Source organism: Corvus brachyrhynchos, unplaced genomic scaffold, assembly GCF_000691975.1.
Source record: "Corvus brachyrhynchos isolate BGI_N302 unplaced genomic scaffold, ASM69197v1 scaffold239, whole genome shotgun sequence".
NCBI lineage: Eukaryota > Metazoa > Chordata > Aves > Passeriformes > Corvidae > Corvus > Corvus brachyrhynchos.
The window spans coordinates 5,130,472-5,146,001 of NW_008246057.1; the positions used below are offsets into that span (position 1 = coordinate 5,130,472).

At 35.2% G+C, this 15,530-nt stretch overlaps 1 protein-coding gene across 1 annotated transcript in view; it reads left to right on the forward strand.

Moving 5' to 3' along the window:
• The window catches only part of TBC1D22A (TBC1 domain family member 22A), a 145,647-nt gene that overhangs the window by 18,202 nt on the left and 111,915 nt on the right, over positions 1-15,530 (forward strand). The window contains exons 5-8 of the mRNA XM_008642535.2: positions 2,737-2,807; positions 6,847-6,975; positions 8,122-8,184; positions 13,730-13,844. Of these exons, the coding sequence (XP_008640757.1) occupies positions 2,737-2,807; positions 6,847-6,975; positions 8,122-8,184; positions 13,730-13,844 (378 nt within the window). The remainder of the gene's footprint in view (positions 1-2,736; positions 2,808-6,846; positions 6,976-8,121; positions 8,185-13,729; positions 13,845-15,530) is intronic.

Below are 15,530 nucleotides of genomic sequence, written 5' to 3' on the forward strand. Positions count from 1 at the left end.
CCCGCAGCCACCTGTCCCAGCGCCGGAAACGAGAGAGAGCTTGGAGGGGGAGTTTGCCTATTCTTAAATGTGGATCACAGAGGTGGTCACAACTTTAAGTGGCTTAGGGAATTGTCCATATTCAAACTGGCCAGCTGATAGGTTCTATCAGTTCCCAGAGGAAACTGTAAGCAGCCCTTAGCAAGGATATCCCTTCCGGGACTATGCTTGCTAACCTATGACAACTCCCAAATCCTAAATTATAGATAAATAGAGGATCGGTTTCAGATAAGTGTTATATTGTTAAAAAAAGATGATTTGTCCTTGGTTTTTACTTCCATGTCTAGTGCTGAGATTTCCTTCCAGAAGGAGTGGTCCTTTGGAACCCAGTCCCGTAGGATATGTGTGTTATTTTTCAGAATTAGACAATAACCCAAGCTATCCCTAATTAAAGGAAATGTATGTTCATTGCAGAATAGCATCAGGAGGGGAGGGAAAATAAGCTCTGTTCCACTTTGTTTGTGTATTTCCTATCTTTGGCCTTAAATGAGTTACTTAAAAGTAAGTGGAATTTTTGTACTGGGTGATTTGGGATGATTGTCACTCATTTAATCACACGCTTCACATTTCTGATTGTGACAGTAAATTTGCATATTTTCCTGTTTTGTACTTTTTTTCCTTTATGTGGACTGTTTATAGAGGTTGGTACCCGTGTTTGGGCATGGATTCCTATTGAGTTGAGTTAAGGGTTGAGAAAAAAAAAGAAAGGTGAAAGATCAGAGTTCGGTGGGTATAGAGTTGAGAATGGACAATTGATGTTACTAGAAAATAATAAAAATAGTTGCTGAGTTGCAATTTATTTTCTATTTTCTGGATATACGAATTACATTGTTTGTGAACAGTATGGTTGTGTGTAAAGGTAGCCAAAACTTGAAACTTGAGCAAAATGATTGTGTAAGGAAGTAATAAATTAATGCACAAGATGCGGATTCCATTTGGTCTGGACACAAATAGATTAGATCCAGTAAAACATATTTGTTCATAAATACTGCACAAGGAGGAGTAGAGGAGGAAGATGCACAGCTGGAGATTTTGCTTTTGAAAGCTTTGGGCTTTCATTGGTATTAAACCAACTGGAGCTAACTATCATGGTGGAAGGGAAATACATATATAATTTGTAGATTGTTTAGTTAAGGCAGATATTACCTCTTTTTTAAAATTGTTTTTGTTCATAAACTATACAAAATACCATTTTTATACTCTTGTTCATATTACATGTTTACTTTGCCTTTACATTTTCTGACCAATTCCTGCCTTTTTGGCTTTTAGAAGACTATAACCAGTGATACTGTTACTTATGATGTAGTGCTTGGTATCATGGGGATTTACTTGCATCAAATCATGTGGAATTGAAGCTTGTTGCAGAAGTGGTAGAGGCTGCAAGCCAATACTGAAGCTGCTTGGAGGCTGAGCAAACTCCCTGGGGTGTGGAGAACTATGGTAGGTGATGTGAGAAATTGCTGTATGTAACAAACCACAGTGTGAGAAGCTGACACAAGTTGTAGATAGCACCCTATGGTGTTCCTGGATTTCACAAGTAGTAAAGAGGGAATTGTGTGAGAAATGCCCAAACAGTGCTATTGCATGGAGAGGAGCACTGTGGACACTTAGGGAAGTGCGGTGTTACAAGATCAGTGGTGCCTGATAATCATTTCAGAAATACCAAATTTGGGTATAGCAGTAGCAAAGCTGGAACCATGAAGGGAAGAAATAATGTGAGTGGTTTGTTAAATGGGGGCAGAGAAAAGGAAGTAGAAGTGTGCTGGAAAAAGAAGGTCAAAAAATGGGAAACAAGTTGTGTGACCAGGTGCTGTCTGGGGTCCCTGTTGGGCAGCTTGTGCATGATCATCACAGCTGGAGTCTGATAATAAATTAAATTTGTTTCAGTTGCTTATTGCATTTTTTCCCATTCAGTCCTTGTGTTTGCAGTGACAGCATACTCATGATGGAAGTGTATTTGTTGTGCCAGCCTGTAACTTTTTGAATTTATCTCTTAATCTGTGTTTATAGTCTGTACAAGTTCTGCTTTCATTGTTTCTTTGAGGCTTTGGTTCACACTGAACTCTAGTAATGTCATATTTTTCTAATGTTACTGATCCTTTGGTCATTTTTTATTCTTCCAATGCCTCTCAGCTCCTTGAGATGAAGGATAAGGGAGAAATTTATTATGACACTATGACATTTCTTGGGGTTATGTGTATAAGCATGCTTTTGTGCTTTCTCCATCCAGGCATACTTAGTATGCAGAAGTACTGTGAACTTTTTAATGTTTTTTGAAAGCATATGCTGCTGCTCCTTATTTTGTGTAGACTTTAATAATATTGCAACTGCTTTACCTGCTTTGATACACTGTATTCCTTTCATATGTATCTCAAAAATACTTGGAAGAATAATACATTTATGTAGTAAGTGCCAAGTGAGACAATATAAGGCATGTATACCAAAAAGTAATGCTGAGAAATACTCCAGAAAGTTACCTTATCACACTCACTACCTATTACCACAGGTGTCCCTATGGATAGCAGTTATCCAGTATTTTATTAATTCATTAGTATTGCCCTGTATTTCTAATTTCACTGGATTTTCTAAGAAGATGTGATCATTGTTGTAAACACCTTTGTGTTAATTTGAATATACCTGTGTATATAAATCGGTAGTAGTTTCCATGCTTCTCATGAAACTCTTGTGTTTTAATAGATGAGTTGCGAAAATTGAGTTGGTCTGGCATTCCCAAACGTGTTCGTCCTATTGCGTGGAAGCTTCTTTCAGTAAGTTGTATTTTTTTTTTATTCTTCCTCTGCATTTAGTAGTAATAGCTTTTGCAAGCATTGCAAATGATTTTGCATGAATTGTAATCAATCAGTGATGGTTGAAAACATGTCCTGTGCTGAATCGTAATGGAAGTTATGTTCTTTTACTCAATTTCAAGATTAATCTATCAAATTGATAGGAGGGGGATGAGAAGTAGTAGTAAATCATGTCAGCTGTGTATCTTTATTTTTCAGCCTGGCTTTCTATGAAAGAAAGGCTTGTGATAACAATGGCCTCTTTCAACCAGTTTTGAGGGAATGGTGGAGAGTTCAAAGACAAGTATATTCTTAATAGTTTTCTTGAAAATAGACACACAGTAGGGGAAGCAAAGACTGTTGGCATCCTACAAAAGGCTTCATTCTGACTTCACATTAAAATAACTACAAGAAAGGATTAGCACTGTAGTGAGGAAAAGCTGTGATAGGATCTATAGGGTTTTTTTGGCTGATTTTTCCATAGTGCTTTAAGATGAGCAACTCTGAACCACTGTTGTGTCAATGGCTCTCCTGACGTCAGACCTGTGAGTTAGTCAGAGAGACAACCTCATTAAAAAGCTAATCACGTTTTTATAGTGTGAGTTTTTGGCTGGCTGAGCACTCTGAACTTTTCCCAGTGGCCAGAGGATTTTGCAGTGGCTGTAGCTTTAAGAGTAGATTGACTGAAGTACTGTGGAGCAGCACACAGAGGTGTTTGAGTTGGGGATCAGAGAGAGGCTTGTGGGATCTGTGACAGAACAGGTTTTTTGTCATCTTGGTGTTTGCACTATGTTTAAAAAGGTTCTTCTGCAAAAATACAGTGTATTCTTCATAGGAATATTTTTCATGTCAATCTTTTCATCTATAGTGCTTGTGATGACAAACAGTTATGCATTTTAGCTGTTGTTTGTCTGCCTGTGGTTGGGAAAAGGTTTATGAGGATGTTTGTATTAAAAAGAAGCAGAACTCTTGTGATGTCTACTCTCCAGAGGCTATGAAAGACACTTTCTCAGCAAATCTTCATGCATTTAAGAACTGTTTAAAATTTGAATTATACACACACCAGTTTAACACTATTGAATTTTTCAGAGAGTAGACTTAAATAGCTTTGCTTTTTATAGAATAATTCCATAGGGAATGCAAAGTATTTACTTCAGATTGACACTGATTTCCAGTGACTGAAAGAATCTGTCTTGCTGATGAGTTCTACTAAATTTGCAGCTTAGTTCCTTCTAATGCTAAATGCAGATGCAGCTTAATGGTGGATATTCAAATATCCTGCTGTAATTGAAATTAAACATGGAGCTTACAATTTATTTTAGTTCTGTTTCCAAAGTTATCTGTGATTTTGGTAGTAAAAAAAGCATTTTTTTCTGTTGAAGTTTAGGATGTCTGATTTAAAATACTCAAAGTAAGAAAAAATAAGGCTAACTCAAATGTGACTTTGAAACACAGTAAGCTAAAGCATAAGCATTTCTTGAGTTCTGAATCAGAAGACTGACACTGGGGTTTAGAGAGTTGGAATTATGCAAATTATAAAAATATAAAGGGAGCTGACTCCTCTTGCTTTCTAGTGAGAGCATGGGCTTTCCAAGAGCTTTAACTTAATTCCATAAATTGATTTTAGTTTAATATTCCTGGTCTAGAAAAATGCCTAAGTGTAGCATTCTCCTGTTGCTTTAACCAACTCCAGGATCTATTTCAGTTCAATTCTTAACTTCATCTTGCCATAACCTCTGCAAAAAACCTGCTTTCAGATTACTTTTTTTATACTTTAGCAATTAAGTGGATTTTTTTTTTTTTATTAAGAGATGTATGAAACTATGGCTTTTTTCTTGTTTGTTTGTTTTTTTCTACCTCCAAATGGCAATATTTTGAAATCCTGCCATGATTTCTTATCTCCTATGTAGTCCTCATTTACTACATTTTGGAAACCCAGAGATGAGTCATTTAGTTATCATTACCTCTCTATACTATACAGCAGCATTTTCTTTCAGTTTTTCAGTTTTTTCACTTCAGAAAAGTACTTTCAGTTTTTGTGGTCAGAAGCTCCACCATGCTTTTTTCTGATGGTAACCTAATAGTGACTTACTGTTAATATATGTCCCGTGTAAGGGAGAATAGTGGTAATCCCTGGAAGTGTTTAAAGCCAGGGTGGATGGAGCTTTGAGCAACCTGGTCTAGTGAAAGAGGGGTTGGAACTAGGTGGTCTTTAAGGACCCTTCCAACACAAACCACCAGGAGCTCCTGGGGATACAAGTGTTCCTAACAATCAAGTGATATTTTGATTAAAGATGAGTTGCAATACTGAAAAAACAACCAGAAAACTATGGTATAGTTTTATATTATAACTATAATGTATAGTTATAGTTTTAGTATATGTTTGTTTCAAAAGGATTCAAAAGTCTTACTTAAAAAGCCCAAACTTAATTTTTTTCAGGGAATGGAGTACACTTGGTAGTATCTGAGGCAAATGATGATTGTCTTGTTTGTAAAACCAGCATGTAAATTGGAATTTCAAAAATAAGATTTAGGAAAATGATCAGTTGAGATATTTATTACATAGTCAGCAGGTTAATAATATTATCAAATGTTTGATGAAGACAGTTTTTCAAAGGGGAAGCATTTGAAAATAATATAATACTCTGTTGATATTATGCATGTCTACTGATAATAGTATGTAAAAAAAATTACATTATTTATTTTTAAAATGTAGCAAAAATGTTAAGAACGCTGTACCTAAACAGCAAGAAGAACTATGCAGGCTCTCCTCTTTTGAATAACAAAACTAAAGATATGTTTGCAAAAGCCTTTGGAGGAAATTAATGAATAAATGGATTAAACTCTCCCCCGGTTTATTTGCTGCTGATACGTTGCAAGCCTTCCCAACTTTTAAAAGTAAAACCTAATTTGTAAAGTGAACAGGAAACACAACGTGTCGAATTGAAAGATTAGTTCAGTCTTCGAAGCTGAATAATGGCAAAAAGACTTGCTGAGAAAGTATTGGTGTCCTTCAAACAATCACATTTGATGTCACAAATGAATTAGTTTCTAATGCAACCAACCAAGATATCCTACAGGGAAAAAACCACAACTGTTGAGAATAAATGGGCTGCAGAATTCAATATTTAATACAAAACACTGGGAGAGGATATTAAATGTCAGACAAAGTCTTTAGGCAAAAGTGAAGCTGGTGGGATTTAAAGCGCCTGGAATCAGACACAAGTCAGTATATCTTAAAGGAATTCATTTTGCCAAAGCAAGTACCTCTTAAGGTATCTGGAATGTAATATGGCTTGTACTTATTCTGTTGTCATTATAAACTAAGTAATTAAAGTATACAGGAATAGCATTTTCAATGATTTTGATATAGAATCATAGAGTTGTGTAGGTTGGAAAGGACCTTTAAGGTCATGTAGTCCAATCATAAACCCAGCACTGCCAAGTCCACCATTAAACCATGTCCCTAAGGGCCACATCTATTATGTCTTTTAAATACCTCCAGGGACGGTGACTCAGCCACTTCCTCGGGCAGCCTCTTCCAATACTTGATAATTCTTTCCGTGAAGAAGTTTTTCCTAGTATTGAATCTAAGCCTCCCTTGCTAATGTATGTAATTCCTACTTGAAGGCAACTGAGTTAATACACATTGTTTAAAAATTTAATAAAATTGCTCCAGTACTGGCCACATAGAAATTAAGGAACTCACATGGTATTAAATTTACCTGAACTTATTTATTTAAGTTTTTCTCCTTGAAAGTCAACATCATCTTAGTATTTCTGATGAGAAATTGCATTTTGTAACAACAACAAAAAAAAGCAGCTGTTTTTATAAGGTGTTTGAATTTTTGTACAATTTGGAATGATTAGAAAGATAATTTAGTAAAGGATTATTTAGACTTGTGTAGGAGTACATGGCACTACATCAGTTTATTAGATCTCCTGTCACATGTAATCAAATGCCAGCAGTGCTTTTTGTAAGGCAGAGAGTAATATCCTTCTCATTTCACTGTTTTTTCAGGGCTATCTTCCTGCAAATGTGGACCGAAGAGAAAGCACTTTACAAAGAAAACGCAAAGAGTATTTTGCATTTGTTGAACAATACTATGATTCCAGAAATGATGAAAACCACCAAGATACCTACAGACAGGTAGAACATCTATTGAACTGACTTTTATCTACAGAACATTTGCTAAAGGACTTAAAGATTATTTTTGAGCTTTGCTACTGTTTTCTCTGTGTCTTTAGTCTTACCCAATAGACAACTCTCTAATAATTTTCCTAAATTTTGGAAGCAAAAATATGAAGTGGTTTTGTTCTGAAATTTGAAATAGTGGATTTTGAATAGTCAGCTTTAGTGTTGCCATGGCTTTCTGTTTAAGAATAGTCGTATTTTCAAATCTTTCATCTCCTGCTCAGATCCTCTTTCAAATGAGTGAAGATGGACAGGGAAGGTACAACAGTGACTGTTTCTTACTGGCTCCATGCTTCTGCTTGAGAAGTTGAAACTGTATATGATGTGCAATTAACAGGGGTGTCAAACTTTCATGCCCACCCAGATAAGCAGATTTTCTTGAAGTTTTGTATTGAAATGAGTAGTTTGTAACACTAAGTATAGACTAAGCAATGATACTTTAGCCTTCCTTGGGACAGAAAAAGCTAAGATCTTCCTTTCAGCTTCAAGACTAATCTTTAGTAGCAAGAAGTATATAGCATTAATAACATAAGGTACTCGTGAATGGAACCCAAAATCATCACTTGAACACTCTGTTGCATAAAACTCCTTTGTGAAGTTTGGAATAAAAGTTTAAGAAATACTGGTATTTTGTGCTCTCTTCTTGATTGTCAAATACATTAAAATAGGTGCTAAAAATCTGTTTTTATCTTTGGACAATTGGACTTGATGATCTTGCAGATCTTTTCCAACCTAAATGGTTATATGACAGTGGCAGTTGAGTATGACTTTATAGAAGCAGTAGTATGTATTTACTCATAATTATGCTGAGGTAATGAGTATTGCCAATATGATTATAATTTGCAAATAATTAAAATGTGAAATAAAGATCCTAGAATGTAAATACAAATATATATGTTTTTAAATTTTGCTTCATTGAAAGATTAACTTAAAGAATTGGCTGTATGTTTTGAAGTACAGTAAAAATCCATGTTATCCCAAAAGTAATGATACAATGGGATTACAACTAATAGTGTAAACAAATAGAATTATTTAAAGTATTATGTTGTTTAGAAAGTGTGCTGTTGGTTCCTTTTACAGTATTCTTCTTTGTCTAATTAGATCCACATAGATATCCCACGCATGAGTCCTGAAGTTTTAAGACTTCAGCCCAAAGTAACAGAGGTAAGAATGATATATTTTCTTTTTGAGAAAACATTTTATTAATGAATCTGATATCACAGTTTAATTAATAATTCATTTGATTGCACTTGCTATTTTGACTTCAGAACTAGCTTAAAGAAGTAAAAAAAATGAGGATATATAAGTAGAGGCTAAGAATAGCAGTGTAAGTACGAGTAATAAAAGCAAAGGCACCTCATTAATTTCCTGTATTGAATCTGTCAGTTTTTATTGTGGTCTTGTGCCATTGAGGAGTTCTTTTTCCCTTTTTTACCTTTTTATATATTTTGTTAATTCTGTGTTTTTTAAGTAAGCCAGAGCATAGTCCTGTGGTTCCATGTATTTGTCAAACTCACTTAAGGTCTAGAAGTTCTTAGGGTGTTCCACGTGGGAAATTCTCTATTTTGAATTTGTAGCACAACTGGTTTGAATGCCTTATCTGATTTTGCTTCCTTGTAAGTTTTGTATGTTGAGTACACTATTTAAATGGTTTTACTACTGTTGTAATGATATAATTAATGTAAATATATAATAATGTGATTAAAAATGTGATTAATGATAAATATATTAATCAAATTGGCCTATATTGTTGGGCAATCAAATCTCATGGGGTCTTTTCATTTTAAAGTATATAGGTCATAAATAGCATAGATGGTGTGGGTTATCCTCTTTTACTTATTTTGTTTAATTCAATTTATTCTCCTTTCTAATGGTTCTAGTTAGACCTTCAAATGTACTTCCTTGTGCTTCCGTTCATAGCATTATAGATCCAATTAGAACATCATCTGATAGTTCATTATGAGAACTTAAATGCAGAACTAGCTTTCACTTGGCTTTCCATTGTTGCTATTATTTGTTTAATGGCAGTGCTCTTGAACATGTTGGAGAAATTGGTTTGAAGAAATAGCCTAGTACAGCATTTAAAAAAAAAAATACTATAAATATAGGGCTTTCCACCTGCTTTCTATGTAGTGGGGTTTTACCTGGGCTGTTGTAGGGATGAATCGAGGAGTAGTGTAAGTAAAATCAGGGGGTGGGCTTGCATCTGTCTTTTACTCTCTGTCTGATTTTAACCAAACCCAGCTTGCTTGATGCCAATGTACAAAAGATGCTGAAAGGGTCATAGCACCCAATTTCTCCCTGGTTTCTTTCTCTTGCTTTCTGGGTTTCTGGAGACCTCCCATAGCACCAGTGAATCCCTCAGCCCCACAGGGATCCTTCCCTACTCCCAAGGGCTCATGCAGATAGAGTGTTTTGTTCCCAGAGCTGATTCCTGTCTAGAGAGAGAGAAGATGGTGCTGGTCTCTGGTGAGCAAGTCACTCTCCCCTTTTAAGGTGAGATGGCAAGGTCTATAAAGAGGAGAAGGGAATCAGGGTAAGGGTAAAAGGTTTCAAAGGATGACACTGTGTGCGAAGCCATTGTGGTGGATATTATGGTGAGTTTTGTACAAACTTTTGATGCCACAAAGATTTAGAATAATGATACCACTTCTGGGAAGAATCTCACGTAGAATGAGGTGAAGAGACTAGTTGACAGAACTGGACAAAAGCACTAGTTAAAGCTTCAGAAAGACAGCACATGTATAAACCTCACAGTCTTCTGACTTAAATCTTGGAATAGCAGCATTTGGAAATTTTTGCTGTTTGTGGTGGTATCAGAGTCTATGTTGCCAAAGAACTTTTAATTAGCGTTAATAAGGCTGTTTTAATTTCTTATCTGAATTCGGAGTTTGGTTTCTATAATAAAATGTTGCAGTTTGGAAAAAGATGTTTTGAATCTGATGTGTGGAAATAACTAGTTATTATATGTTCCTTTTAAAATCAGTTTAAAGTGTTTATTTTTTATGGGAGTTATATAGATCCTGAGTGAGGGGAAAATAATGTTGGAGCGAGGACCTGACTAAAAATGTCTTAATAGTGGCCTTGAAAGAGAAGAACAGAGGAGTTGGAGGTGGTCTTTCGTACAGTGCAGTCAAGTTATTTTAAAGACCAGTGATTGTAAATTTAGTTTTAATAAATTTGATTAGCTAACATGGACTGGTCTAATTTATTACCTTTTCTTGCTTTAACTGAATTTTGTTGAAATGGAAAGCATGTGGCTGTGTATTTCCCATCTATGTTTGCATATTATACATAATAATTTCAAGAAAACTGCACAATTTAAAATAGTTTATAATTTTGTCCTCCCCTCTTTTTTTTTCTTTCCCTCCCCTACTTAGAAAACAAAAAGCAAATTTTCAAAAGCTTTTGGATTAAGGCTTTGGGGGTTTCAGACTTCCTCTGAGGTGACAAAACCCACAAGTAATTCAATACCTTCATTTAAGCTGATGGATTTTTCTCTTTATTTATATGAATATAATTCTTGCTGTAATTATGAATGAGAGTTAAATTCAAAAGAGAATAATAGATTGGTAATGACATCTCATGAGATGTAGCGGTTCTTAGTAGAAAAATAATTCCACTTTTTGTTGCTGGTTTGGAAATCAAGAAGGGATCCTTTTGGGAAAGTGACCTTTTTAATGAGTCCTATTTGAACACAGTCATGAGTGCTGTATAGAAACTTAAATCAGTCTGCTGTTCAGGTTTTCAGTGCTCATTTTTTTCAATTCAGAACAGTAAATGAAACTTTATGAAAATGGGTAGGAAATTGAAAATGCTATTTCAGTGTGTATTTGAATTTCTGATTAGAGGCATTTGGGGATATTAAAGCTGATGTGCCATCACTAAGTGGTGCTTCCTGCTAAAAAATATAACACCCCCTCTTCCATCTCAACAAATCCAAACACCATCCCCCTCTTAGTTTTCATACCTGGATTTTAAAAATTTTTTTAAATCCATAGGCTTCTCAATTTGCAATGCAAACTTTGTATCCTGTCAGGTTCTGAGGAAACAAAAGGTTGGTGGTACAAATTTATGGATTATTTGACTTCACACATGCCTTCATGAAAAAACACTATGTTTATAGTTTTTGCAGGGGGTGTTTTGATTTTTCTTACTGAATTGCCATGGTTTTTTGTTTGTTTGGTTGTTGACTTTGCACATTTTGCGACCCCCATCACACTATGAGTTTTAGCCTAGTGCATAACCCTGTTCTACATTCTGCAGTTGCTACTTAAATAGGTTTCTCTAGTCAGCTCTATCTGATATTTGTTTTCTGAGAAAGCTATTTGTATTTGCAGTATGTTAAACATGTCCTTTTTCAGAAGTGAAACACAGAACAATAACTCTGATAATGCTGAGAAACTACTGTTGCTGAAAGTAGAAGTGGCAATGGACAGAAGCAGGCAGAGTGGCTGTGAGCTAAGTAACCTTGCTAGATTGGCAGTTTTCCAATAATACTAAAAATATTACATAAACAACTGTAATTTCTTCAGGGTATAGTTATGTAAAATGTAAAAGCATGTTGTAAATGGCTGAGTGTAAAATCTTTATACAGTTATTGATAGACAGTGAAACACCGCTGGCTATTGCTTAAAGGGCAGAGGTTGGGATTTTTTCAGTTTAATATGCAGTGCATATTAAAAAGCATGAGGTGACAGGACTAGCACCAAGAATTTGTAGCTAAAGGAATAAGCATCACGGCTAATGGAAGAAAGAGGCTTCTATGGAGAATTTACTAATGAATACTTTTCTTTTTGCCTAATCTCTGAAATCACACTTAACAAAAACTGAATCTCAGTTGTAGTTGTAATGGATCAGATGTGACCTCCCTTAAGGTTTGTTTTTCAGTGGCCACCAACATTTTTTTGTACTTGCTGTTGTTGAGTGTTTCCCCTGTTCTGTAAATTTTCAGCCAGGGAAACATAAGACCTGGAGATCAGTTGACTCTCAAAAGAAAGCCTGTAGAAGGATAGATGTTGGTATTTGGGACTTGTTTTCAAAGCAAAAGGTGCAAATACATTTCAGCTTCAGGTAACTTATGTGGAAGCCTGTGATGAGACTTTCAAGCACCAGGATGTGAGTCCTTTATGCTGATACCTTTCCTTACTTAAAAATGACTGCAAGAGAGCTTTTAAACTAAATAATAAGATTTTATTTAAAATTGAATTATAACAGTCAACTTCTTAATCTAAGAAAAACTTAAAGTGAGATTGAATATAAATAATCCTAACTTCACAAATAACTTCCTCCACCTATTGCGTCCTTTCAGGGCAGGTCTTTTACCAGCTTTCTTGAAGCCTGAGCATTCATTGACTTCTGGAGTTGCAGCAAACCACAGAATCCTTTGGATCCTTCCAAAATGTCTCCTTTTTTGTTAGTATTGAGTGATCTGAAGAACAATGTAGTTTGTGCTCTCATGAATGAGCAAACATTTTTTTGTTTTGGAAGATTATATATCCCTGATGCAATGCCTGTAGTTAGGACAAAGCATGTATGAGCTTTCACTCTGCTGCTTATTTGCAGCCTTTCAAGGGTACGTAATATCTTCAGAAACAAATAATTGAGAGGAAATACAGCCTGTCACAGACCTAAATGGAGTCAGAGAAAAGTTCTGTGATTTCCCTGCTCTCTACTCTTCTCATACTGAGATGTGGCCTCATGAGCTTTTGCAGATCTTAAGCAAGCTTCAGTTTACAGAGTTGAGAGGGTGTGGCTCTGTGATATGGCAGGCAGTTGCCTTATTTCTGCGTTTCCTGATTGTTTTAGATTTTTTATTAACCAGCATTACAGACTTCTGGAGTATAAAACTCCACACGGCAGTATTAGGCAGGCTTAACTGTTGTGGAATCTCTTTTTATGGGTATGTTATTAAAAAATCTAAACTATATCAAGTCCTTCTTTCTGTTACTTAGGAATAAAAAGAATACTGCATTAGTAGAATACTTCTTTCAAAGAGATGAAAAATGATGGGAAGATAATTTAATATTTCTTTCCCTTGAGAAAAGAGAATTTTTATATTATTGGAAAAGCTCCAGTGAATACATGCTACTTTGTATTAACTACTGTAACTGAATTATGTACCAGGTTGGTTTTAACATGTGCTAATACTCTGAAAATGCTTCCTTTTGAAGAACTGAGAAGCTTACATAGCACTGGGAGTTAGTTATGAGTACCAGTGTTCATTTGTGCTTGTGTATACATGTTTTTTCTACTACTTAACTTCATGATATTAAATTTATCTGCAAGGAGGTCTTCAACATCCTTGCGAGGGGAAGGAGATGGGCAGGTACCGACTTTTTTACTCTCATGACCAGTGACAGGACTCAAAGAAATGGCACAAAGCTGAGTTGGTGAGGAGGTTTAGGTTGGATATTAGGAAAAGGTTTTTCACTCTGAGAGTGGTTGAACACTGGAAGAGGCTCCCCAGGGAAATGGTCACAGCACCAAGCCTGAGAGTTCAGTTGTTTGGACAATGCTCTCAGGCACATGGTATGATTCCTGGGGTGTCCTGCACAGGACCGGGAGTTGGACTCAGTGATCCTGATGGGTCCCTTCCAACTCAGAATATTCTATGTTTCTACAGTGTTTTGATAATTTACAAGTGTCTTGTTTAAAATGTGTTCATTACTTGTTAAATTACCTGATAGCTTCTTTACCTCTTTTTCAGATCTTTGAAAGAATTTTGTTTATCTGGGCAATACGTCATCCAGCCAGTGGATATGTTCAGGGCATAAATGATCTTGTTACTCCTTTTTTTGTAGTCTTCGTTTGTGAATATATAGGTAAGATTTGTCTTAATACTAGATTATGAGTTAGTATTGGTTTTGAAACATCATTTTCATTTTAATCTGACTAACAGTTTGGATGAGCTAATCAAAGCATAGATTGATACATTAATTTTATCATAAATGTTTGTAATTATAAATCTGCATCGCTTTAAATATATACTGAGAAGCAACAAGATTTTAAGTAGTCAGTGAAGTTCAGGAATCATCTTGATTTCTACTTAAGCAGTGTTCATTGTTTTATTTTCCCTTTCTCTTTTATGTTTTTTGTGAAAACTTAAAATTGTACATATGAACTGGACAACAGCAGCAAAACAAGAAAGAAAAACAAAAAACCCAATAATGCCTGATCCACAGGAAAAAAAATCACCAAAACAAAAAAAGTAACCCATGAAACACAGATATTGTGGGGAAATTAAAGTGAAGGGAACCTATTAAACTGCATCTGTGACTGAAATAATGGCATCCTGGAATTAGGGTCTGAAAATTAAGACAACAGTAATCAAATTTCTCTGTTTAAGAACTGTGCTCTTCTGAGACTTACAACATTAGTAATGATGGTAGTGTCAACAGCTCTATTTGTGTTGAGTTTGTGGCTTTATGTGTAAGTATACTTTTGAAAACATAAACAACTTAGATGTGGGATAAATCTTAAATTTACAGATTTGTATTTAAATTGTTATAAGCATTAAGAGAATGACAGATTGTTAATAATTCACTAATAACTTGGGTATAACTATGGATATAAAAGGTAAGGTTTAGCAGTAAAAATGACGGTGTTAATCTGGATTGAACTAAAACTGTTTTTCTTGTGCTTGTGTTTGTCATACACACATACAGTGAAAATTCAAGTGTGTATGTAAACTTGAACAATGCATTGTCTGGCTACTTCAGTAGGGCTGCATATATTGGATTCTTCCTACCTGGTCTGTGCAAGATATCCATCGGTGTATTAATCCAGATTGATTCATTTTAATGAAGGACAGATTATCCTTGAGTGGATGATATACTATCCAGTTATTCATTTGCATGGCAACAGCTCTGTTGCTTTTTCATTTCTTGTTTCATAGGGGGACATTTCATTGCTAAGCAACTAATGAGAACTACTGCTGCTTTCTCCCTAATCATCTCTTAAGTAGGGTAGAGGCCTACTCCTGAGAGTATTTGCAGTTTCTGCCTTTTACTTCCTCATTTGACAGATAATGAAAATGTTCTTAATGATTCTAGAACAGTAGGGTCTCTAGTAGACTTTAGGGTTGCTAATTGAAATAAGAAGTTCAAATGAGATGTGATTAGAGAATTGATATTCCATGTTAAATAGGCCATTTAATTAATATGGTAAGTAAGTTTGTCTTTACCACCAACTTACATTTGGAGATCCTGGTGATTGTTAATATATTTGCTGCTTTGTCAGGATTTTCATATTGGAGAGCATAGCTGTTCCAGTAAGTGTTTGATGAAGAAAGACAAAACTTGGAAACTTTCAACCATAAAAGATAGTTGGGGGAAATGTATGAAGCTCGGAAAACTGTATTCTGAAAACTCATTGCAAAACTAGTATCTACATATCATAAGAAAAACAGCAAAATGAAGGTGTTTTGTTTTTGTTTTTTTTTTTTTCCTCCAATATAGTGGTGGTCATGGTTAAGTGCTAAGAGCAGTTATTTCCCCCAGGGACATATA